General features: G+C 42.9%; 1 protein-coding gene across 1 annotated transcript; it reads right to left on the reverse strand.

Annotated features, from left to right (window-relative positions):
* Window positions 1–9,595: 9,595 nt before the first annotated feature.
* Window positions 9,596–15,559, reverse strand: atp6v1g1 (ATPase H+ transporting V1 subunit G1). Its single transcript, XM_061734590.1, has 3 exons — window positions 15,356–15,559; window positions 10,137–10,237; window positions 9,596–10,051 (listed from the first exon to the last, which is right to left on the reverse strand). The coding sequence occupies exons 1-3, from the start codon at window positions 15,435–15,437 to the stop codon at window positions 9,878–9,880; spliced, it is 357 nt and encodes a 118-aa protein (XP_061590574.1). The 5' UTR covers window positions 15,438–15,559; the 3' UTR covers window positions 9,596–9,877.
* Between the last annotated feature and the right edge of the window lie 1,160 nt (window positions 15,560–16,719).

A 16,719-nucleotide genomic window follows, 5' to 3' on the forward strand; every position in this document is an offset into this window, starting at 1 on the left:
GAGACACTTTTAGATTTCCACACTCTTTTAACTCAAGTTCTTAGTTCTTTTAATGTACAGTTTTCAGGGAAGGTTTTCATTTATGGATATAAAGAAAGAATAGAGAACAAAAAGAAGCAGCAGCTCCTCAATTTAGTCTGTGGCACAGCAAAGCTGGCCATTTACGTGTCCAGAGTAAAGTAGAGGAGCGGCCAGGTCAGCTGCAGCCTCATTGTGGTGCTGCAACCTCCGCTGCAGACTGAGGATGGAGTTTTATTAAATGTCCAGTGGCATACAAGCTTTTAAAAATGTTTGGTGCCATGATGATATTTAGTACACTGTTGAAGACATCCAAATTTAACATTTCACTGAGTTCTTAAAAAGTTTAATTTATTGAAAAGTTGCAAACAAATAAGTGTTTTTAAATGTGTTGTTTTTAATACAGCTTTTAACTGAAAACTGTACAGTACATGTGTAAAATGGGTCACCACAGTGGATCACCTATTTCCCAGAGAGTGGACTATGCCTCTGTCCAGTGGCAGGGCATAGTCCACTCTCTCTGGGGAAACATTGGACCTGCTAAACTAGCTCAGTAGAGATTATCCAGATGCTTTTCAGGTGAAAACTGTGAGTCAGAGACAGGTTCAGAGAGTGCAGAGAGTCAGCACATGAATGAATGAATGAATGAATTAATCTTTATTTCGGCTTGTACACACTTTTTTACAAAACAAGATGAAAAGGTAAAATAAACATTTCTTTTGCCGAAAAGGTGTAGCTGAAGCCGTAGCTTATATTGCCTACGCTTTTTATCTTATGATCAGCTTTAATATGAGACATTAGCATTACTCCGTGGAAACAAACAATACATAAAGAAGACAAAAATAAATAAGGCAAAATATAAAATTGACGTTTCACATTCTACAATGTTTTTGATAATATACTTTATAATTATAGTGTTTTATATTTATTTACAGTATTTTATTTAAACATTTCCTTAAACTTGAAGATAGAACTGCACATTTTTAGGTCGTTGTCACAACTATTCCATATTTCTTTAGCCTTAATTGATGTACATCTCTTTTTAATATTAGTTCTTGCTGTCGTCGTCTCAAACATGAGTTTCCCCCTCAGGTCAGAGTTTCTTTTATCTGGAACAAATCCTGAATGCAGTTTGGTAGCAGTTTCTGCTGGGCTTTAAAGGCAAATAGAACCGTTTTCTGCTCTGCTATATCATGGAATGTTAGAGTATTATATTTAATAAAAAGATTATTTGTTGGTTTATAATAGTCAGATCTATTAATTATATTAGCTTAATTATTATATTATTATTATTATAGCATAATTAATTATATTAGCTTTTTCTGTAACAGGAAAATAGGGTTTGTATTTGTTTTATAGGTGTTACCCCATACCTCCACACAATAACCACAATAACCTCCACACAATAAGTCAAATTATCTGTTTTTTACTGCGCTGACCTTCATTTACTTCATTTATGTTATTCCTCCTCTCAAATAGCTTCTTCAGCTCAAATATATATAAAATAAATGGCATGAAAACAACTGGAACCATTTGGACCTGAGACATTTTGCTGCAAGTACATTTCATGAAGTTGGAGAATGCAGGATAAAACAATAGCTGGATCATGGACTCGGTTCAGGTCTTGTTGGTGTATCACACCAATGTGAGGTCCATTGGGTGGCTTTCTTTTAAATTCAATAGCTACCACTGTGATGTATGTTAAAAAATCAAACACAAATGCAAGTACCGTATTTTCGCGACCATATGGCGCACTGTGTGGAAAGGCGCACCCTCAGTTTTGTGTGTCATTTTTGGTTTTAAAACACACATACGGCGCACCGACCCAAAAGGCGCCGTCTACGGAGACGGAGCTGCACAGACACGCGTTGCAAAACACACACGCGCTAAAAATACAGCAGAAGCAAAACTTAGTTTGATATTTTATTTCACTTTTCACATCAATCAAACCCTTCAAAGGTTCATATTCTGTTTCTGCATTAAAGAATTTAAAAAAACCACCGGGTTGCTGCACAAACCTGTCTCAGCCACTGATCATCTCCTCATCCATCCAGCCCTTTTCATTTCACTCTGGCTGGAAAAGTCTCTTTAGGGAACGCTTTTCTTTTAAAAATCCCGACCGCGGCGGTCCCGGGTCCCGCTCCCCGTTTGCTCCCTCGCGCTGGACCGGGTCCCGGGTCCCGGTCCGCCCCCCCCCGCGCTGGTCCCGCGGCGGACCGGGTCCCGGTCCCGGTCCCCCCCCCCGCGCTGGTCCCGCGGCGGTCCCGGGTCCCGCGTCCCGGGACCCTCGCGCTGGACCCGCTCACACACACGCGCTGTCGGGGAGCCGGTACCGGGGTTCGTATCCGACAGGAGCTCCGTTAATTCAGCTGCGCCAGTCCGAATTTCCAGACCTGTCTCCTGTCCCCCTCTTTTCATTCACCCTTATAATGACTCCGGCTGGAAACCTCTTATGCAAAGTTTTTCTTTTAAAAATCACCATAAGTTTCTGTCCATCAGCTGCGCCAGTCCAGCACCACATAGCCTACATGAGAATCTGTGTGTCGCGCCGCGAATACACACACGCGCATGTCGGGATCCGGTACCGGGTTTGTAACCGACAGATTTGGCTGCAAATCTCGGAAAGTGAAGCTGATCTGACCTGAGACAGACCCCAGAAATCTCTGCTCTTAAAGCGGCCGGGAACCAGGTCATCGGACCCGCTTGGGGAACCAGGAAGTCGGCTGCAGCAGCGACCATCACCGCGCTGCTGCAGCCGCTGCTTTAACCGGGGAATGTGGACGGTTCCGACCGGCCGGCGCTGCAGAACACTCACACACAAGTGTGCTTATTTAAATAGAGCGGAGCAAAACTTAGTTTGATTGTATTTTATTTCACTTTACACATCAAGCAAATCCTTAAAAGTCTTCATCATCTGTTTCGCATTAAACAGCTCAGTGGATGGTCTCATTCAGCTTCACCCGCCCCCTTCTCTTTTTACCTTCTCATGGTGGCCGACCTGACATTACCGTAATTCAGGTAATAGACACGGCGCACCGTTTCTTAAGGCGCCCGGCACATTTAAAAAAAAAAAAAAAAAAAAAAGTTGCGCCTTATGGTCGCGAAAATACAGTAGCTTAAGTATTTTTTTTCTTCTCTTTCTTTTGCTGGATTCTTCTTTTTTGTGTCTTTGTATGCTGTTGGCCATTTGTGAACAGCAGAAAATGTGTATCACAGCCAACTCATGGTCAGCTGTGGTATTTGTTCAGTCAACAGTTCTTGTGTGGGGCTACCGACCAGTGTAATGGAGAGATTGCACCCATCTGAAGCGGCTGAGGAGCGGCCCCGTTAGAGGTTCCTGTGTGGCAGGTTTACCCGCTAATGAAAACTGAAAACTACCACACTGACTCCAAGTCACACTTAAGGCTTTTCTTTTTTTTTTTTTTTTTTTTTATATATTTTTATCCCGGTTTTTTCCCCATTTTATCACCCAGTGCTCCTACCTATCAGTCCTGTGCATTGCCATCCTCTACCAACCCCGGGAGGGCCCTGCACTGAGCTCAGGTCTCCTCCTTAACCTGAGGAGTGAGCAGGCCGCTTCTTTTCACCAGACAGGGTGGGGTTTCTCCGGCCGAACGTAGCGCGTGGAAGGATCACGTTATTCCGGCCGGATCCTCCCCACCCCATCTGGCGCCCCGGTTGGCCAGAGGGGGCATGTATAGCCCAGGACTGTGTGCATGTTTTTGTGAGGGTAGCTCACATTAGCTACCCAAGGGAACACGGGGAGAACATGCAAACTCCACACAGAAAGATCCTTTCGCCAACCCCACCCAGGGTGCTGAAGTCATGGGGGAACTAACACGCACTTCAGCGCCCACAGCGTCCCCGGCGGGAATCGAACCCAGGACCTTCTTGCTGTGAGACGGCTGCACTACCAGCTGCACCACCGTGCCCCCACTTAAGGCTTTTCTACCAAAGTGGGTCCAGTGCTAGTTCGTGATAGTGCCAGACTTAGCTCAAGTTCTTTGCTTTTCGACCATGAGCTGCGAGGAAAGCACCAACTCAGTGCCAAGAAAACTTGTCCTTGTTATGGTGTAGGTTTTTGAGTTTGTATACTTTTGTTTTACATGGTTCTGTTTTGATATTTTATATTTAAACAACATCTGAGTTCAAAACTTATATTGTAGCCTACCAGGAAATTCTGGATGTATTCTTACTGATTTAATCATGCAATCAAAAATACATGTACTTTAAAGCAAATGGACTTAGGCTATATCCACACGAAGATGGGGAACTTATAATTTCAAAAACGTTCTTCATAAAGACGGAGATGTGTCAGTAAATGTGTGCGTTCACATGAATATATTCAATAGGCCTGAAGACGCTGTAAAAGGCCTGTTGGCGTTGTGATGCCAAGACGGAAACAGGTGGCAAAACATTGGGCGTATGCATTTAAGCAGAAATCTGTAAACAGAGAAGTACGAGTGACGTGTATGATGCAAGTGTTTCAGAAAAGTTGCAGAAACGGTAACAATTGAGCCACGTAAACAGCGTCTTCAAATCTATCCACTCTGGAACCTGGTTTCAAAAATGATCGTTTACAGACCCCTTAAACGCCGGATTCGTATGGATGATACGCTGGTTTTATAAAATACTTTTGCATTTAGGCCTGAGGTTCATGTGGACGGGGCCTTACTTTCATCCTGAAACATTAACGCTGGTGACATTAATGGAAACTTGCATGCAGGGAATTCTGGACTCCAAAATGTTTGTCAGTCGCATTTCCATTGAACTTTTTTGCAAAAATAAAAAGCGAAATAAACGAACTGCTGCATGTCATGCAGTCATGCATACTACTGCGGTTAAAGCAGCAAAATGTAACTTTCAGCTTTTGTTGAGTTTGGCGGTAGTGCTCTACCAGAAAGAACTCTACATTTCCCATAAAAATCGTCATAAATTAGTAGTCCAACATACTTACTGACAAAATAAAAAAAATACTTTATAACCTGTGAATAACTGAATGTTTTGCAGATCAGCCCTGCACAATTTTACAGTTCTCAGGAAAAATACTAGAAATGTTCTATACATTTTCTTTGCATTGCATTCTTTCCTCTAGTGCTGTAATTCTTTTTTTTTTTTTTTTGGGGTGGGGGGGTGACGACATCCACTGCCAATCCAGGAAGCAGGAACACACGGAGACACACGTCAAGCACTGGAAATCTGCAACAAAAACCCACAAACAAAACACAAAACCGGCACGGAGCCGACCAAAACACGAACAGCAATCGACCCAAATCTTGAGATCTAATCGCAGTCTGAGCTAAGCTACCGCTACCGCTACCTAACCCCAAAAACTACAGAGCCAGCATGCAGGTGAACAAGCCGGTGTATGTCTATGTGTGTGTATGCGTGTATGTATATGATCATGCGTGTGTGTGTGTGTGTGTGTGTGTATATATGTGTATGCGTACGTGTGTGTGTACATGTCTTTGTGGCTATGTGTGTGTGTATGTATATGTTTGTGTGGCTGTGTATGTGTGTGTATATATGTGACTGAGTGGCTGTGTGTGTGTGTGTGTGTGTGTGTGTGTGTGTGTGTGTGTGTGTGTGTGTGTGTGTGTGTGTGTGTGTGTGTGTGTGTGTGTGTGTGTGTAATAATCCTATCAAAGCTCCACCTGAAGTGTATCTATAGTGGGGGAGGGGGGGAGCAACCCCGCCACCCGCAAGACCAGAGGCCGACATGGAAGAGCCCGGAACCCAGGCCACCAGCAACCCCACAGAGGGGAGAAGTAAGAGGGAGGCAACCCACCGCCTGCGAGGCCCGCCCCCTCCCAGCGGCGGCCGAGGGGACCAGCGGGCGGGGCCCCCACGACACAGGAAGAAGCAGCCAGGGAACCCACGGCGGCGGACCGTGACCCAGGCAATCCTCGGCCACCTGGTCGTCATATTGTCAGTAATTTTAGAATTACCAAAACCCAAGACGAATGTGAAAACATTCTAATGTTGATTCTTATTGAACATACAACTCTACATTTACATTTGTATCATAACAATTCTGTCTCTCTTGTCGGACATCCCTCCTCGTCTTTCAGCTCACGCCAGCGAGTGAACGCCGGGACAATGTTTATTCTTGTCCGGGCATTTAGCTTGTTACTCTCCCGCTTTCTTTTTTTCGCCTTCTCCGTTAAAACTTTTATTTTCTTCGGTTTTTCCGCTGCTTCGACCATGATACAAGCTTCTGCTGAGCTCTGCGCTCCACGCCCCGCCCAGCTTTCGTCTCGACTACGAATCGGGAAGGAGGGGGAAGTGACGTATGCCGTAACGCAGTCAAAGCCGTAAAAATGTGTAGTTTTTTAGTGTGGCAGGGTTCCTACCATGCTCCTCAAAGTTACATAGTGCCAGTGAAGGAGATACAGACCCCTCAGACCATGACAGAGGTTCATTAAACCTGTTGGAAGTTGATGTTCCATCACAATGATGATGATGAAATATTATATTAAGGTGGAAAAGTTACATAGTGCTGCTTTAAAACAGGGAGGGGGAGGTCAGGCCACCATGTGGCCATACCAGTAGACACATTTGACAGTGTACACCCCCTCCATTCACACCCACAACAGAGAACATATAAGCCTAAGAATGAGTCCCACTGCACCCCCCCTGACACAGCGGACACCCCAGAAGCTGCAGGGCTCAGAAAGGTGCCTGGGCACACGTCCACCCCCCCACCCATCCTCAATGACGACTGCCCTGGGTAGAGATGCCCCCCCAATACAGGCAGCCCCATTCCCCGATCCCAGCTCCCCAAGAAACCCACAATTCCCAGAGTTACATGATCCCACCCACCCAACCCCACTAGGGGATGAAGCCCATAAAAGGGGACCAGGGAGAATGCAGTTCTGCCGAATGTTGTCTAGTGCAGGGGTCGGCAACCCAAAATGTTGAAAGAGCCATATTGGACCAAAAACACAAAAAACAAATATGTCTGGAGTCGCAAAAAAAATAAAAGTCTTGTATAAACCTTCTAATGAAGGCAAAACATGCTGTATGTATTTATATTAGTTATATTATTAACATTCAGGCAATGAATGCAAACGATTCGGTCCAAGAAACGTTGAATCCTCTTTTCTCCTCACTTATTTTTCTTTTTCCCTTTGGAAACAATCCCTTTGGCCGGTTTGTTTAAAACAGCACCTGCCTGGCACCGCCCTGCTGGTAGAAACGTGTGTCTATGACATAAACCTTCGTAACCAGAAATGTTAAAATTTAATATTTATTCTACACATTTTTACAGCATTGGAAAACGTTAAGAATGTTTGTGTCATGTTTGTCCTCCTACAGAAACCATATTAAAACAAAAAATATATTTCCCTCCCCCATCTATTTCCATTTTCAAACATTTTTGAAAAAGCTCCAGGAGCCACTAGGACTCTAGAGCTGCGGGTTGCCGACCCCTGGTGGAAGCAGACATTATCTCGTTACTGATATATGACAAATGATTCCTAAATCCATAGACTTTTGTTTCCAGTTCATAAGAATGGTTTTCTTTGAGATACATAAGGCAGTGAGAACTAAGTGAGCCAAGTTAGATTCCATGTACATGTTACCCAGGTGACCTAGTATGCATAGTGTGGTAATTCTGTAATTGAGCCATGTGAATTGTACATCTCTTATTGCACTGGTATACATCTTCAGTGAAGTACCGTGGGTCATCAGGGGTTTCAGCTCTTCTCCTTTCATTGACCTACTCCATCATCTCCTCCCAGGGCTTCATCAATTCAAGCGTGGCCACCAGCTTCGATGTTTCAGAGGACAGAACCTGGTTGGAGGCATCTGGTGTTCCCAGGACGTAGGAGACATTACCAAATACTGAGGAAATGGGTGTAAACAAATCCATTCTCTTTTTTTTCTGGTTTTAACAAATACTAATAATTCTGGTAAACCTAAATGACGTATAGCAGTAAAAGTTCAGTCTCATTAAATGTGAGAAAGAAAAGGTTGGTCACCAAGGTGCATTCTGGGACGCGGCGGCCGTGTTGGCAGCCTCATGAGTGTAAACAAACAGTGTAGTAGCAGTGTAGTAGCACCAAGTGAACAAACGGAACACAAAAAAAAAGATGTTAAAATGCCAGAAAGGAACTGGAATTTACCGGGATACCTTAAACAAGGAAGCCAGGGACCGGTATTTGGAGAAAATAATGATTATTAACGGTTTGGATCCATATGAAATCCCTACTAGTAAGGATTTACTCGCGCAGTTCTGCACAACCCACGTCTTACTACCTTGTTTAGGAGTGTTTGGCAGCTGCTTTGGTAAATGTTTGACTCGCCATGTGTTTCAATAAATTAGTAGCCTATAATAGTACAACATACAGTACATGTTTTGTATCACTCTTACTTTTTTCTTTCTTTTTTGACTGCTATATTATGCTGAAGAGGCTCCGAGGCGTGAGCAATATTTTTGTTTTCCTCGTGGGATAATTTTTTTCCTCTGCAGCTACAAATAGTTAATATTTTTTCCTCAACAAACTAGTTTTATCTGAAGATTGGGGTTAATCACAGCGCAGTGAGCTGGCCAGCAACTGCGTTTAGCTGGAGAAGTGGGAATAAAACCCGTGTTTTGATCCGACCCCGGTCTGTGTGAGAGTTTGTTTGTGGTTTACTGTGGAAGGTTATGTTTGGTCGTTACAGCCGCGATCCAAGCGAGCCGGCGACGCTTTCACTGTCATGTCAGATACTCGGTCTCCGTGGTTCTGCCTCCGAGCAGGAAAGCGGTGAAAAGTTAAACCATTAGCGATCTTTTCCCCACGTCTGTTATGTGTGGAGCTGCTGCAGCCACAACACAGCAACGGGTTACCATGGTTACAGAATAAGGGAAATAACGATTACAAGTAAGACAAAACGAAGAGGGAGCACGTCTGTACACAGTGCGCAGTGCTCTGAAGAGCAGCTAAGGTAGCTTCCAACAGGGCGGCTCCGCCAGGTGATGACGTCAAGACGACCAAGCCCTATTCAGCAAACGTAAACTACAGGTTTTGACAGTGTGCGTGTGGCGAATAACCAGAGTTCTGAAAGTAAACGGGTTCTAACTTGGTACCAGCAGGTGTACTAATGAGCTAGCTGGGGAGAGTCTATTTATATCCAGTAACGGATAAACGAGCTAAAGTGTTTCCGGACGTTTACCTGAAAGATCACATATTCACAAGGTTAGTGATTTTTGTTTTCTTATTTTCTCCTGGTAGACGTGCAGTCAGCCTGCAGTGTTTCTAATGTTTTCTCGTCTTCATAAGCCTCCAGCAGCACGTTTCTGAGCAGAACACTGTATTTTTATTTTGGTTTTCTGAGTTCACCCCCACTGGAACCGACAGATCAGGTTTGACAACCTGCTCCTGTTAAACCCCACCGCCTCACAGTCAAGAGAGACGCTAATCACAGCACAGTAGCACAGTTTCAACTCTCACTTTAATAGTTTATCATCACTCAATAGGAAGTCACAGGTTTACAAACAACTAACATAGAGGAAATGTTGACTTTCACTATAAAAGCCTTTCAAGCTTCTCAACCCAACTAGGAATCTATCTGCTGCCTGATTGGCTGTTGGTTTTTTTTAAGGTTTTCAACAAGAAAGGCTTTTATTTTCTAAGATTCAGGAAGAATTTAAGGAAACAAACATTTAATTTTGACATATAAATAATTTGTAAACGTGAGCACAGACACAACAATGAAAACTGACGGTTGTCTTCCAGCGCAGCAGGAACACACAGGAAACATGTGCCTTCAAGGTAAAAGCTCTCCAGTTTCAGCTGTTATCCAAGCTAACGTTGCTAGTGTCCGTGTCTCCTGTGTTTTCCCGCTCTCCCCGTCATACTGTTGGCCCCGCCCCTTAGCCAGCAACGCGGTAGTTAGCGTGAAACTCTGGCTGAATGTCGCAGATACGCCGCAGCAGCTCGGTCAGCACCGCATCCCGGTTACCGCGGTAACTCTCCTGGATACGCCCCATCCGCTCTACTGTGTCACGGTCCACCTCCACTGCGCTGTTGCCATGGGAACCGAGAGCCTGAGAGGAGCAGGACAGAATGCAGTGTGAACAGACAAAACCCAGCCGGATCAGAGGAGGAAGAGGAAGAAGATGAGGAACTCACAGCAGCCTCTTTGGTCTTAAACTCCTTCTCCCTCTGCAGGCGGTACTGTTCGATCTCAGCCTGAGCCTCCTCCTTCGCCTGCTTCAGACGCCGATTTTTACCTACAAACAACAAACATTCACTGATGAGATGCCATTACCTCCATCTGAGTCACATGCAGGGGTGTCTTCAGTATTCACATTCATTACTCAGGTAGAAGTATAGATACTAGAGTTTAAAAATACTCCTGTAGAAGTTGAAGTATCAACTCAAGTTTTTTTACTCAAGTAAAAGTATAAAAGTACTGGTTTCAAAACTACTTAAAGTATAAAAGTAAAAGTAATGTAAGGGGGAAAAAAGCCATTAAGGACAAAAGCCATTGTAAATGAATGCATCTTAGTATAATGTAAATATATTAAAGAAGCATATATGTGTACTATTGAGCATTAACATGTGTTTCAGAGAGCAGCAGATATGATGACTAGTTGCCTATAAGTATTGTAATGGTGCAAAAAGTCAAACTTCATGTTCATGTTATCATTTATCCTAACCTTTATTGGAATGTACATCCAAGTTTAGTTGCAGGAATCTGAGGGAACGGATGTAAGAACAAAACTGGACAAGAACATCTGAAACAACCACAACCAAATTCACTCTATCCGGATGGAGCAATTTAACTGGATAGTTTTTATTAAAGGCCGAAATGAAATAGAGTAACGAGGCTGTTTTTAAAATGTAAGGAGTAAAAAGTACAGATAATTGCATGAAAATGTAAGGAGTAAAAGTAAAAAGTCGTCTGAAAAATAATTACTCCAGTGAAGTATAGATAACCAAAAATTCTACTTAAGGTAACGAAGTATTTGTACTTTGTTACTTGACACCTCTGGTCACATGATATCAGAAACTTCATGAATGACAGTAGCACACCCTGCAGACCTGTCAAGGCATTACTCAAAACTATAAAGGTGTGCACCTTACGGCCATCGTGGGAGTACAACCAGCCACCAGGATCACAAAACATTATTGTAATAAAGATGTTTTACAATTATAATTATGCTTAAAACCAATAAAGTGTTTACAACATCAACAATGTTGTTAAAATTTCAATTTGACATTGTTTCATTTCATTTAATGTGTTCTACGACAAAACACCTTAAAAATAGTCTTTCTGCAACTACAACGCATATTTTATTTAAAAATAAGACGTTTTTATAATGATCCCAGCCTGAAGCTGAACAGTATTCACCCTGGTAAAGAAAAGCAGGCGACGGCGGTTCGTCGTTGGTCTTCTATTACAAAAACAACTGCATCCATCGTCCTGACAAACCTATAATCCATGCTTGTTAAACTGTGTGAGTCCATTTAGGCAGTATTTCAGTGCTTCATTTCAAATAAACTGAAATGAGCCAATGAGACAGACGTCTCATTGGCTTTTAGCAGACAAAAATACCTATGTTCAGATTAATATTTTATGTTGTGCATAAACTATTTCCAGAGCCTGAACATGGATAGATGACAATGGGTGACATCATAAGGCACCGCAAAAATGTATGTTTTTATTTTACATAAAATCAAAATAATAGAAATAAAACAATATGAAGGCAACAAACCTTAGATTTGGTTTATGAACATTTCTGGTAAACCTGAAATGGAAGGTTCAGGCTGGGCATTTGACCAGGAATCTCGTGACTAGAATTCAGTGGTGTTAACCTCCAAGCCAAAGTACAGGTACACATTGGCCATTCAATCCCTTAACAGAGCATGTCTATTTGTCTACCCGCTTTTCTTTTGATGACACTACAATTGGTGATAGTGAAGTTATTGAATTTTGTTGACTATAAAAATTGTCCATAATTCTGCACAAGCCCTCGTGTGAAATCTGACTGTTGTAGTATCACCAACAGGAGATCCTAGTAAGCCATTTATAGTATCATATGTCTGAGAAGATTTTGGTGACTCAGCATTCTGTAACACAAATGTGACTTACACACAGATGTGACATTTTGAAAAGATAGTGTTGTAGCATGACTACCATATCACCACGGACGCCCGCTTTTATTTTGATGACACTGCAGTTGATGATAGAGAAGTTATTGAATTTTGTTGATTATAAAAAATGTCCATAATTCTGCAAGAGCGACCATGTGCAATCTGACTGTTGTATGTCGTATCATCAGTGGGAGACATCTGTCAACCGTAGCCATTTTGTTGACACTACAGTTGGTGATAGTGAAGTTATTGAATATTTTTATATGGGGACCGCAATGTGTGAGTGAGGCATCATCGGTGCCTCACTCACCCCCCTGCCCTCCATTCAGGACATGTATGACAGTCGCCTCATCAACGTCTTTTGTGCAGATTAGGACCTGTTTTGGCTTGTAGTTTACTGTCTATGTCTTACCCTGCGTTCACACCTAAAGCGTCACAGGCGTCATAGGCAGCCAGCTGCCATTCATTGTCTATGAAAACGCGCGTCGAGAAGCGGCGGGTCAATTTGAAGTTGAAAAATCTGAACTTTATGCAAATGAGCAGCGTTGACGCCGAGGCAGCGTCCAATCACAGACCGGGATTCCCGAAGTGAGAAGCCTCAATGCAGATTGTACTTTCATGTTCACAAACATACATTCATTCACATGAGTAGAGCTCTGTACTAACAAACTTATTTTATCAAGAATTAATATATTTCATCCAGCAAACTGACATTTTTGCTGGTTTGACTGCCGTTTTTACCTGAACTGCTCATGTGAAACACGTATCTGATGGGTGAGGAGCTGGATGGTCCCAACGATTTTATTTACTACATTGATCCAATGCAAAATAATTAAAACCCGTGCCTATTAATCACAAAATAGTTTAAACATCATGACATAATCCGCTCCGACCCGGTGTGTCAGTGATCACCACAGTCAGACTGCAGCTTCAAGTAGGGCTGGGCGATATGGCCTTTTATTAATATCTCGATATTTTTAGGCCATGTCACGATACACAATATGTATCTCGATATTTTGCCTTAGCCTTGAATTAACACTTTGATGCCTACAATCACTCCAGTATGATTATTCTATATCTACATTAAAACATTCTTGTTCATACTGCATTAATATATGCTCATTTTAAACTTTAGGCTGTTCCCACTGTTCCCTCCAGTTCTGCAGCGAGGCTTTAGCCCCGCCCACTGCAGCTTTAGCCCCGCCCACTGCAGCTTTAGCCCCGCCCACTGCAGCCGTCGACAGTACATGCCGCTTTCAGTGTGAACACTCCAAACAGCGAGATGCTGGCGTCGGGAGATTTTTGACGCTTTCAGTGTGAACGCAGGGTAAGTGGTTGGACAGAGGCAATATTCATGCTGATATGTCTTTTTATTTGGAATTTATTGACTGCAGAAATGGGAATCCGCAAATATCTGTCCAACTTTACCAGACTCACGGTCACATGTTTGACTGGTTTACACAAGCAGTGGACTGAGAGAAAAAGCAGTTAAACAATATTTAGTTTGACTTTTCCAGACAAATCTTTTTTCCACACGTGAGTAGAGAACCGGAACACCTCCGATCCATCAAAACGATGGACACGAAAGTTTCTTAGGAAAGGTTTGTAATGAAATTTCTGTAATATTTAGTAAAAAATCTAGTTCTTAAACCCATTTCTTGTATTACATTCTACACAGAATCTTAAACCCCACATGGTAAAACTGCTTGATGTTCTTTTGTTTGGTGCCAGAAGGTGCATCTTACGTTAGTGGATTTCTGACAAACCTCCTCAGCTTTCGCAGTGGCAACAAAGTATATTGGAACTCATCCCTCTGGAAGCCACGACCTACTGGCTTAAGGACAAACCCTCAATGTTTTATAAAATGTTTGACCCATTCTTAGACTACATCGGAACAGAGAGGGCACAGACTTTGCAGAGAGGCCTCTATGGACTCATCTGGTCATATATTCCTAGAGAAGCCTATAGTTGAGTTTTAACCAAGCGGAATGTTGTAACACCTCACTGCCTGGATTTATGGTCACGTACCCTTTCAACTGTTAACCCTTGTGCTTTCTTTGGGTCAAAATGACCCAATTCTTCTATCCTTCTTTCCTCCTGCCATGCTCTCTCCTTCCTTTCCTCTTTTCCTCTTTTTTTACCCTCCTTTCTCCCTTCCTTCATTCCTTCTTTTCTCCCTTCACCCTCCCTTGACCCAAAGACAGCACAAGGGTTAACAGTCTTCTCTCCCCTCCCTCCCCCATCTCTCTGTGTTTACTCATTTTGCTTCATCACCATGTGTGAATTCCTGCTCAGTGTGTTCTGTGTAGAATATGGTGTTCTTATATTTCCTTATGTCATGTTTTTTTTTTATTTAAAATCAAAATCAATAAAAATATCTATATAAAAAACAATGATGGACACCAGACTACATCTGAAACAGCACTGATAGCGGCGGAGTCTGGCTGCGGTCCAACCCATAATGAATACACCACGACCCGGTGTTCTGCCAATTTCTGCTCCCTGCCGAGAAATGCTACTTTGTGGTTCTGCGCATGCGCACAGTCGACTTTCACCGTTTGATTGCCAGGTCCATCGTTTCTTGCACGATGTAAAATTGATAATATGGGATGTTGTTGAGTGTTTGATCCTTCAAAATACACTACCCATGACATGAATCGCATTACACTTTGTGAACATTGAGGGCCTTGCAGACTGTGGATGCGTTTAAACATGGCCTAAAAACCCACCTTTTAAAAAAAAAAAGCCTTTTCCTATTGATTTTATTCATGGTTGATTTTAACTTGTAGCACTTTGAGATTTGTTTTTAATGAAAAGTGCACTAGAAAAAAAATGTATTATTATTATTATTATTATTAACATTATACGATAAAGAGAGAAAAAACAATTATATCGCTTTATTTGATATTCATTCAGTCATTCGTCTTTATTTAACCAGGCAGGTCATTAAGAACACATTCTTATTTACAATGACGGCCTGGCAAGCTACAAGGACCACTTGGGGGAAAGGAAGTGGGTTAGGGAGTAAAACACAGTAAAATTGTAGCTCTGCAAAGGTAGAAAACCATTAGGTAGCATTTTTTGGCAAAGCAGCAGAAATTGGTAGAACACCGGGTCTATAGCCTAAATTATGGTTCCGCGTTAAATCGACGCAGACCTTACGGCGTATGTCCTGCATTGGTGTAACGCGGAACCATGAATCAGCCTTATGTCGCGGGCCGCGGCGGCTCTCAGGCCGCCCGTCTACTCACGTTTGCGGGCTTCCGCCACCTTCTCGGCCGCTCTCTTCTCGGCCTGCAGCAGCTGCTGGATGCCGTGGGATTGACTCGCCATGCTGGGGACAAGGAGCGCGGAGAACCGGAGCTAGAACCTGGAGCAGAACCTGCAGAGCCGCTCTACGAAGGTCGACCGAACAGCAGTTCCTCTGCAGTCAGCTGATGCTGCGTCACCGCGCAGACGGTCACGTGACTCTGTCACGGGGTCGTTCCTCATCATCGCCTGACAAGATCACGTGATCAGAAAGGAGGAGGCTGGTTCTCAGATGTGGAAATCATGGACATATACGTATTTTATTGTCTGAAAAATTGTTCAAATGTTATTTTATTGTCTGAAAAATTGTTCAAATATGTTATTTTGTTTAAAAAACAGAAAAAAAAAAACAGAATAACAGGAGCGCTGCTGGTGTCCCTACAACCACCGGTGCTCTTGCAATGGGTGCAACAGTAATCTCAAAAGGAAAAAATGCAGGCACTCTGGTGGCTTGAAAAAATAAAAAAAAAAAAACTTTATTTGACTGGGTTACATACTAAAAAACACCAAAGCGTGTCGGCTTACGCCTTCCTCATATACACCCTTTTTTTTATTTTTTCAAGCCACCAGAGTGCCTGCATTTTTTCCTTTTATGTTATTTTGTTACTTGAAAATTTTTAAATATGTTTTGTTGATGAGAAAATATGTTTCTCTATTTTTCTTATTTTTGTGAGGGGGGATATATATTGTTTTTCGGCACTACCACCTTGTTCTCTATAGCTGATATAACATGAATTACTCAGTGGGTCCTGAAGGGAGATATTACTGTATAATAAAACTTAGAGCTCTGTTGTGTGGCAGTGGGGGGATGGAGAAGCTGCATTCATGTAGGGGATGTCTACATAATCCAACATGCTCAGGAAAGCTGTTTGTAGACGTTTTTTTTCCCCATTGGACTTGCCTCCGCCTTCAGGTGGGGGGACAGGTCTTGACTGTCATGTGTGCTCATGCACCAACCGCAGCTCAGAGCACTCAGCCTTCCTGGAGTCCTTGGATGGGGTGCTCTAGAGTGCGCCTGCTAGCGACTCCCTCGTTCCTTCTGGGACTTCAAAACTGACGTGGGCAATAACAGTGAGACCCAGGAGGGTAGTCTGGGGCCCCGGGGATATTTTGGTTCAGATTCTCGCAAATTCGCCAAATTTGGCACAGATGTTGTCCATACCATACTTAATCATTTTATGATGGGTGCCAAGATTGGCACCCATGGTGCTGCCATATTGCGCAATCCAATATGGCTGCCACCCCCAAAAAACGGAAAGGCCTAGAATCATAAATGATACCACTTTTTATGTGTTTTCTGGATCGT

Source organism: Cololabis saira, chromosome 11, assembly GCF_033807715.1.
Source record: "Cololabis saira isolate AMF1-May2022 chromosome 11, fColSai1.1, whole genome shotgun sequence".
NCBI lineage: Eukaryota > Metazoa > Chordata > Actinopteri > Beloniformes > Belonidae > Cololabis > Cololabis saira.

What these genes read in the sequence shown, in the direction of transcription:
- atp6v1g1 (XM_061734590.1), bottom strand. Translation starts at nt 15,437, where the DNA reads ATGGCGAGTCAATCCCACGGCATCCAGCAGCTGCTGCAGGCCGAGAAG. An exon ending in GGTGGCGGAAGCCCGCAAAC is followed by an intron (nt 10,238 to 15,355) that starts GTGAGTAGACGG and finishes TGTTGTTTGTAG; the next exon opens with GTAAAAATCGGCGTCTGAAG. An exon ending in TTAAGACCAAAGAGGCTGCT is followed by an intron (nt 10,052 to 10,136) that starts GTGAGTTCCTCA and finishes TGCTCCTCTCAG; the next exon opens with GCTCTCGGTTCCCATGGCAA.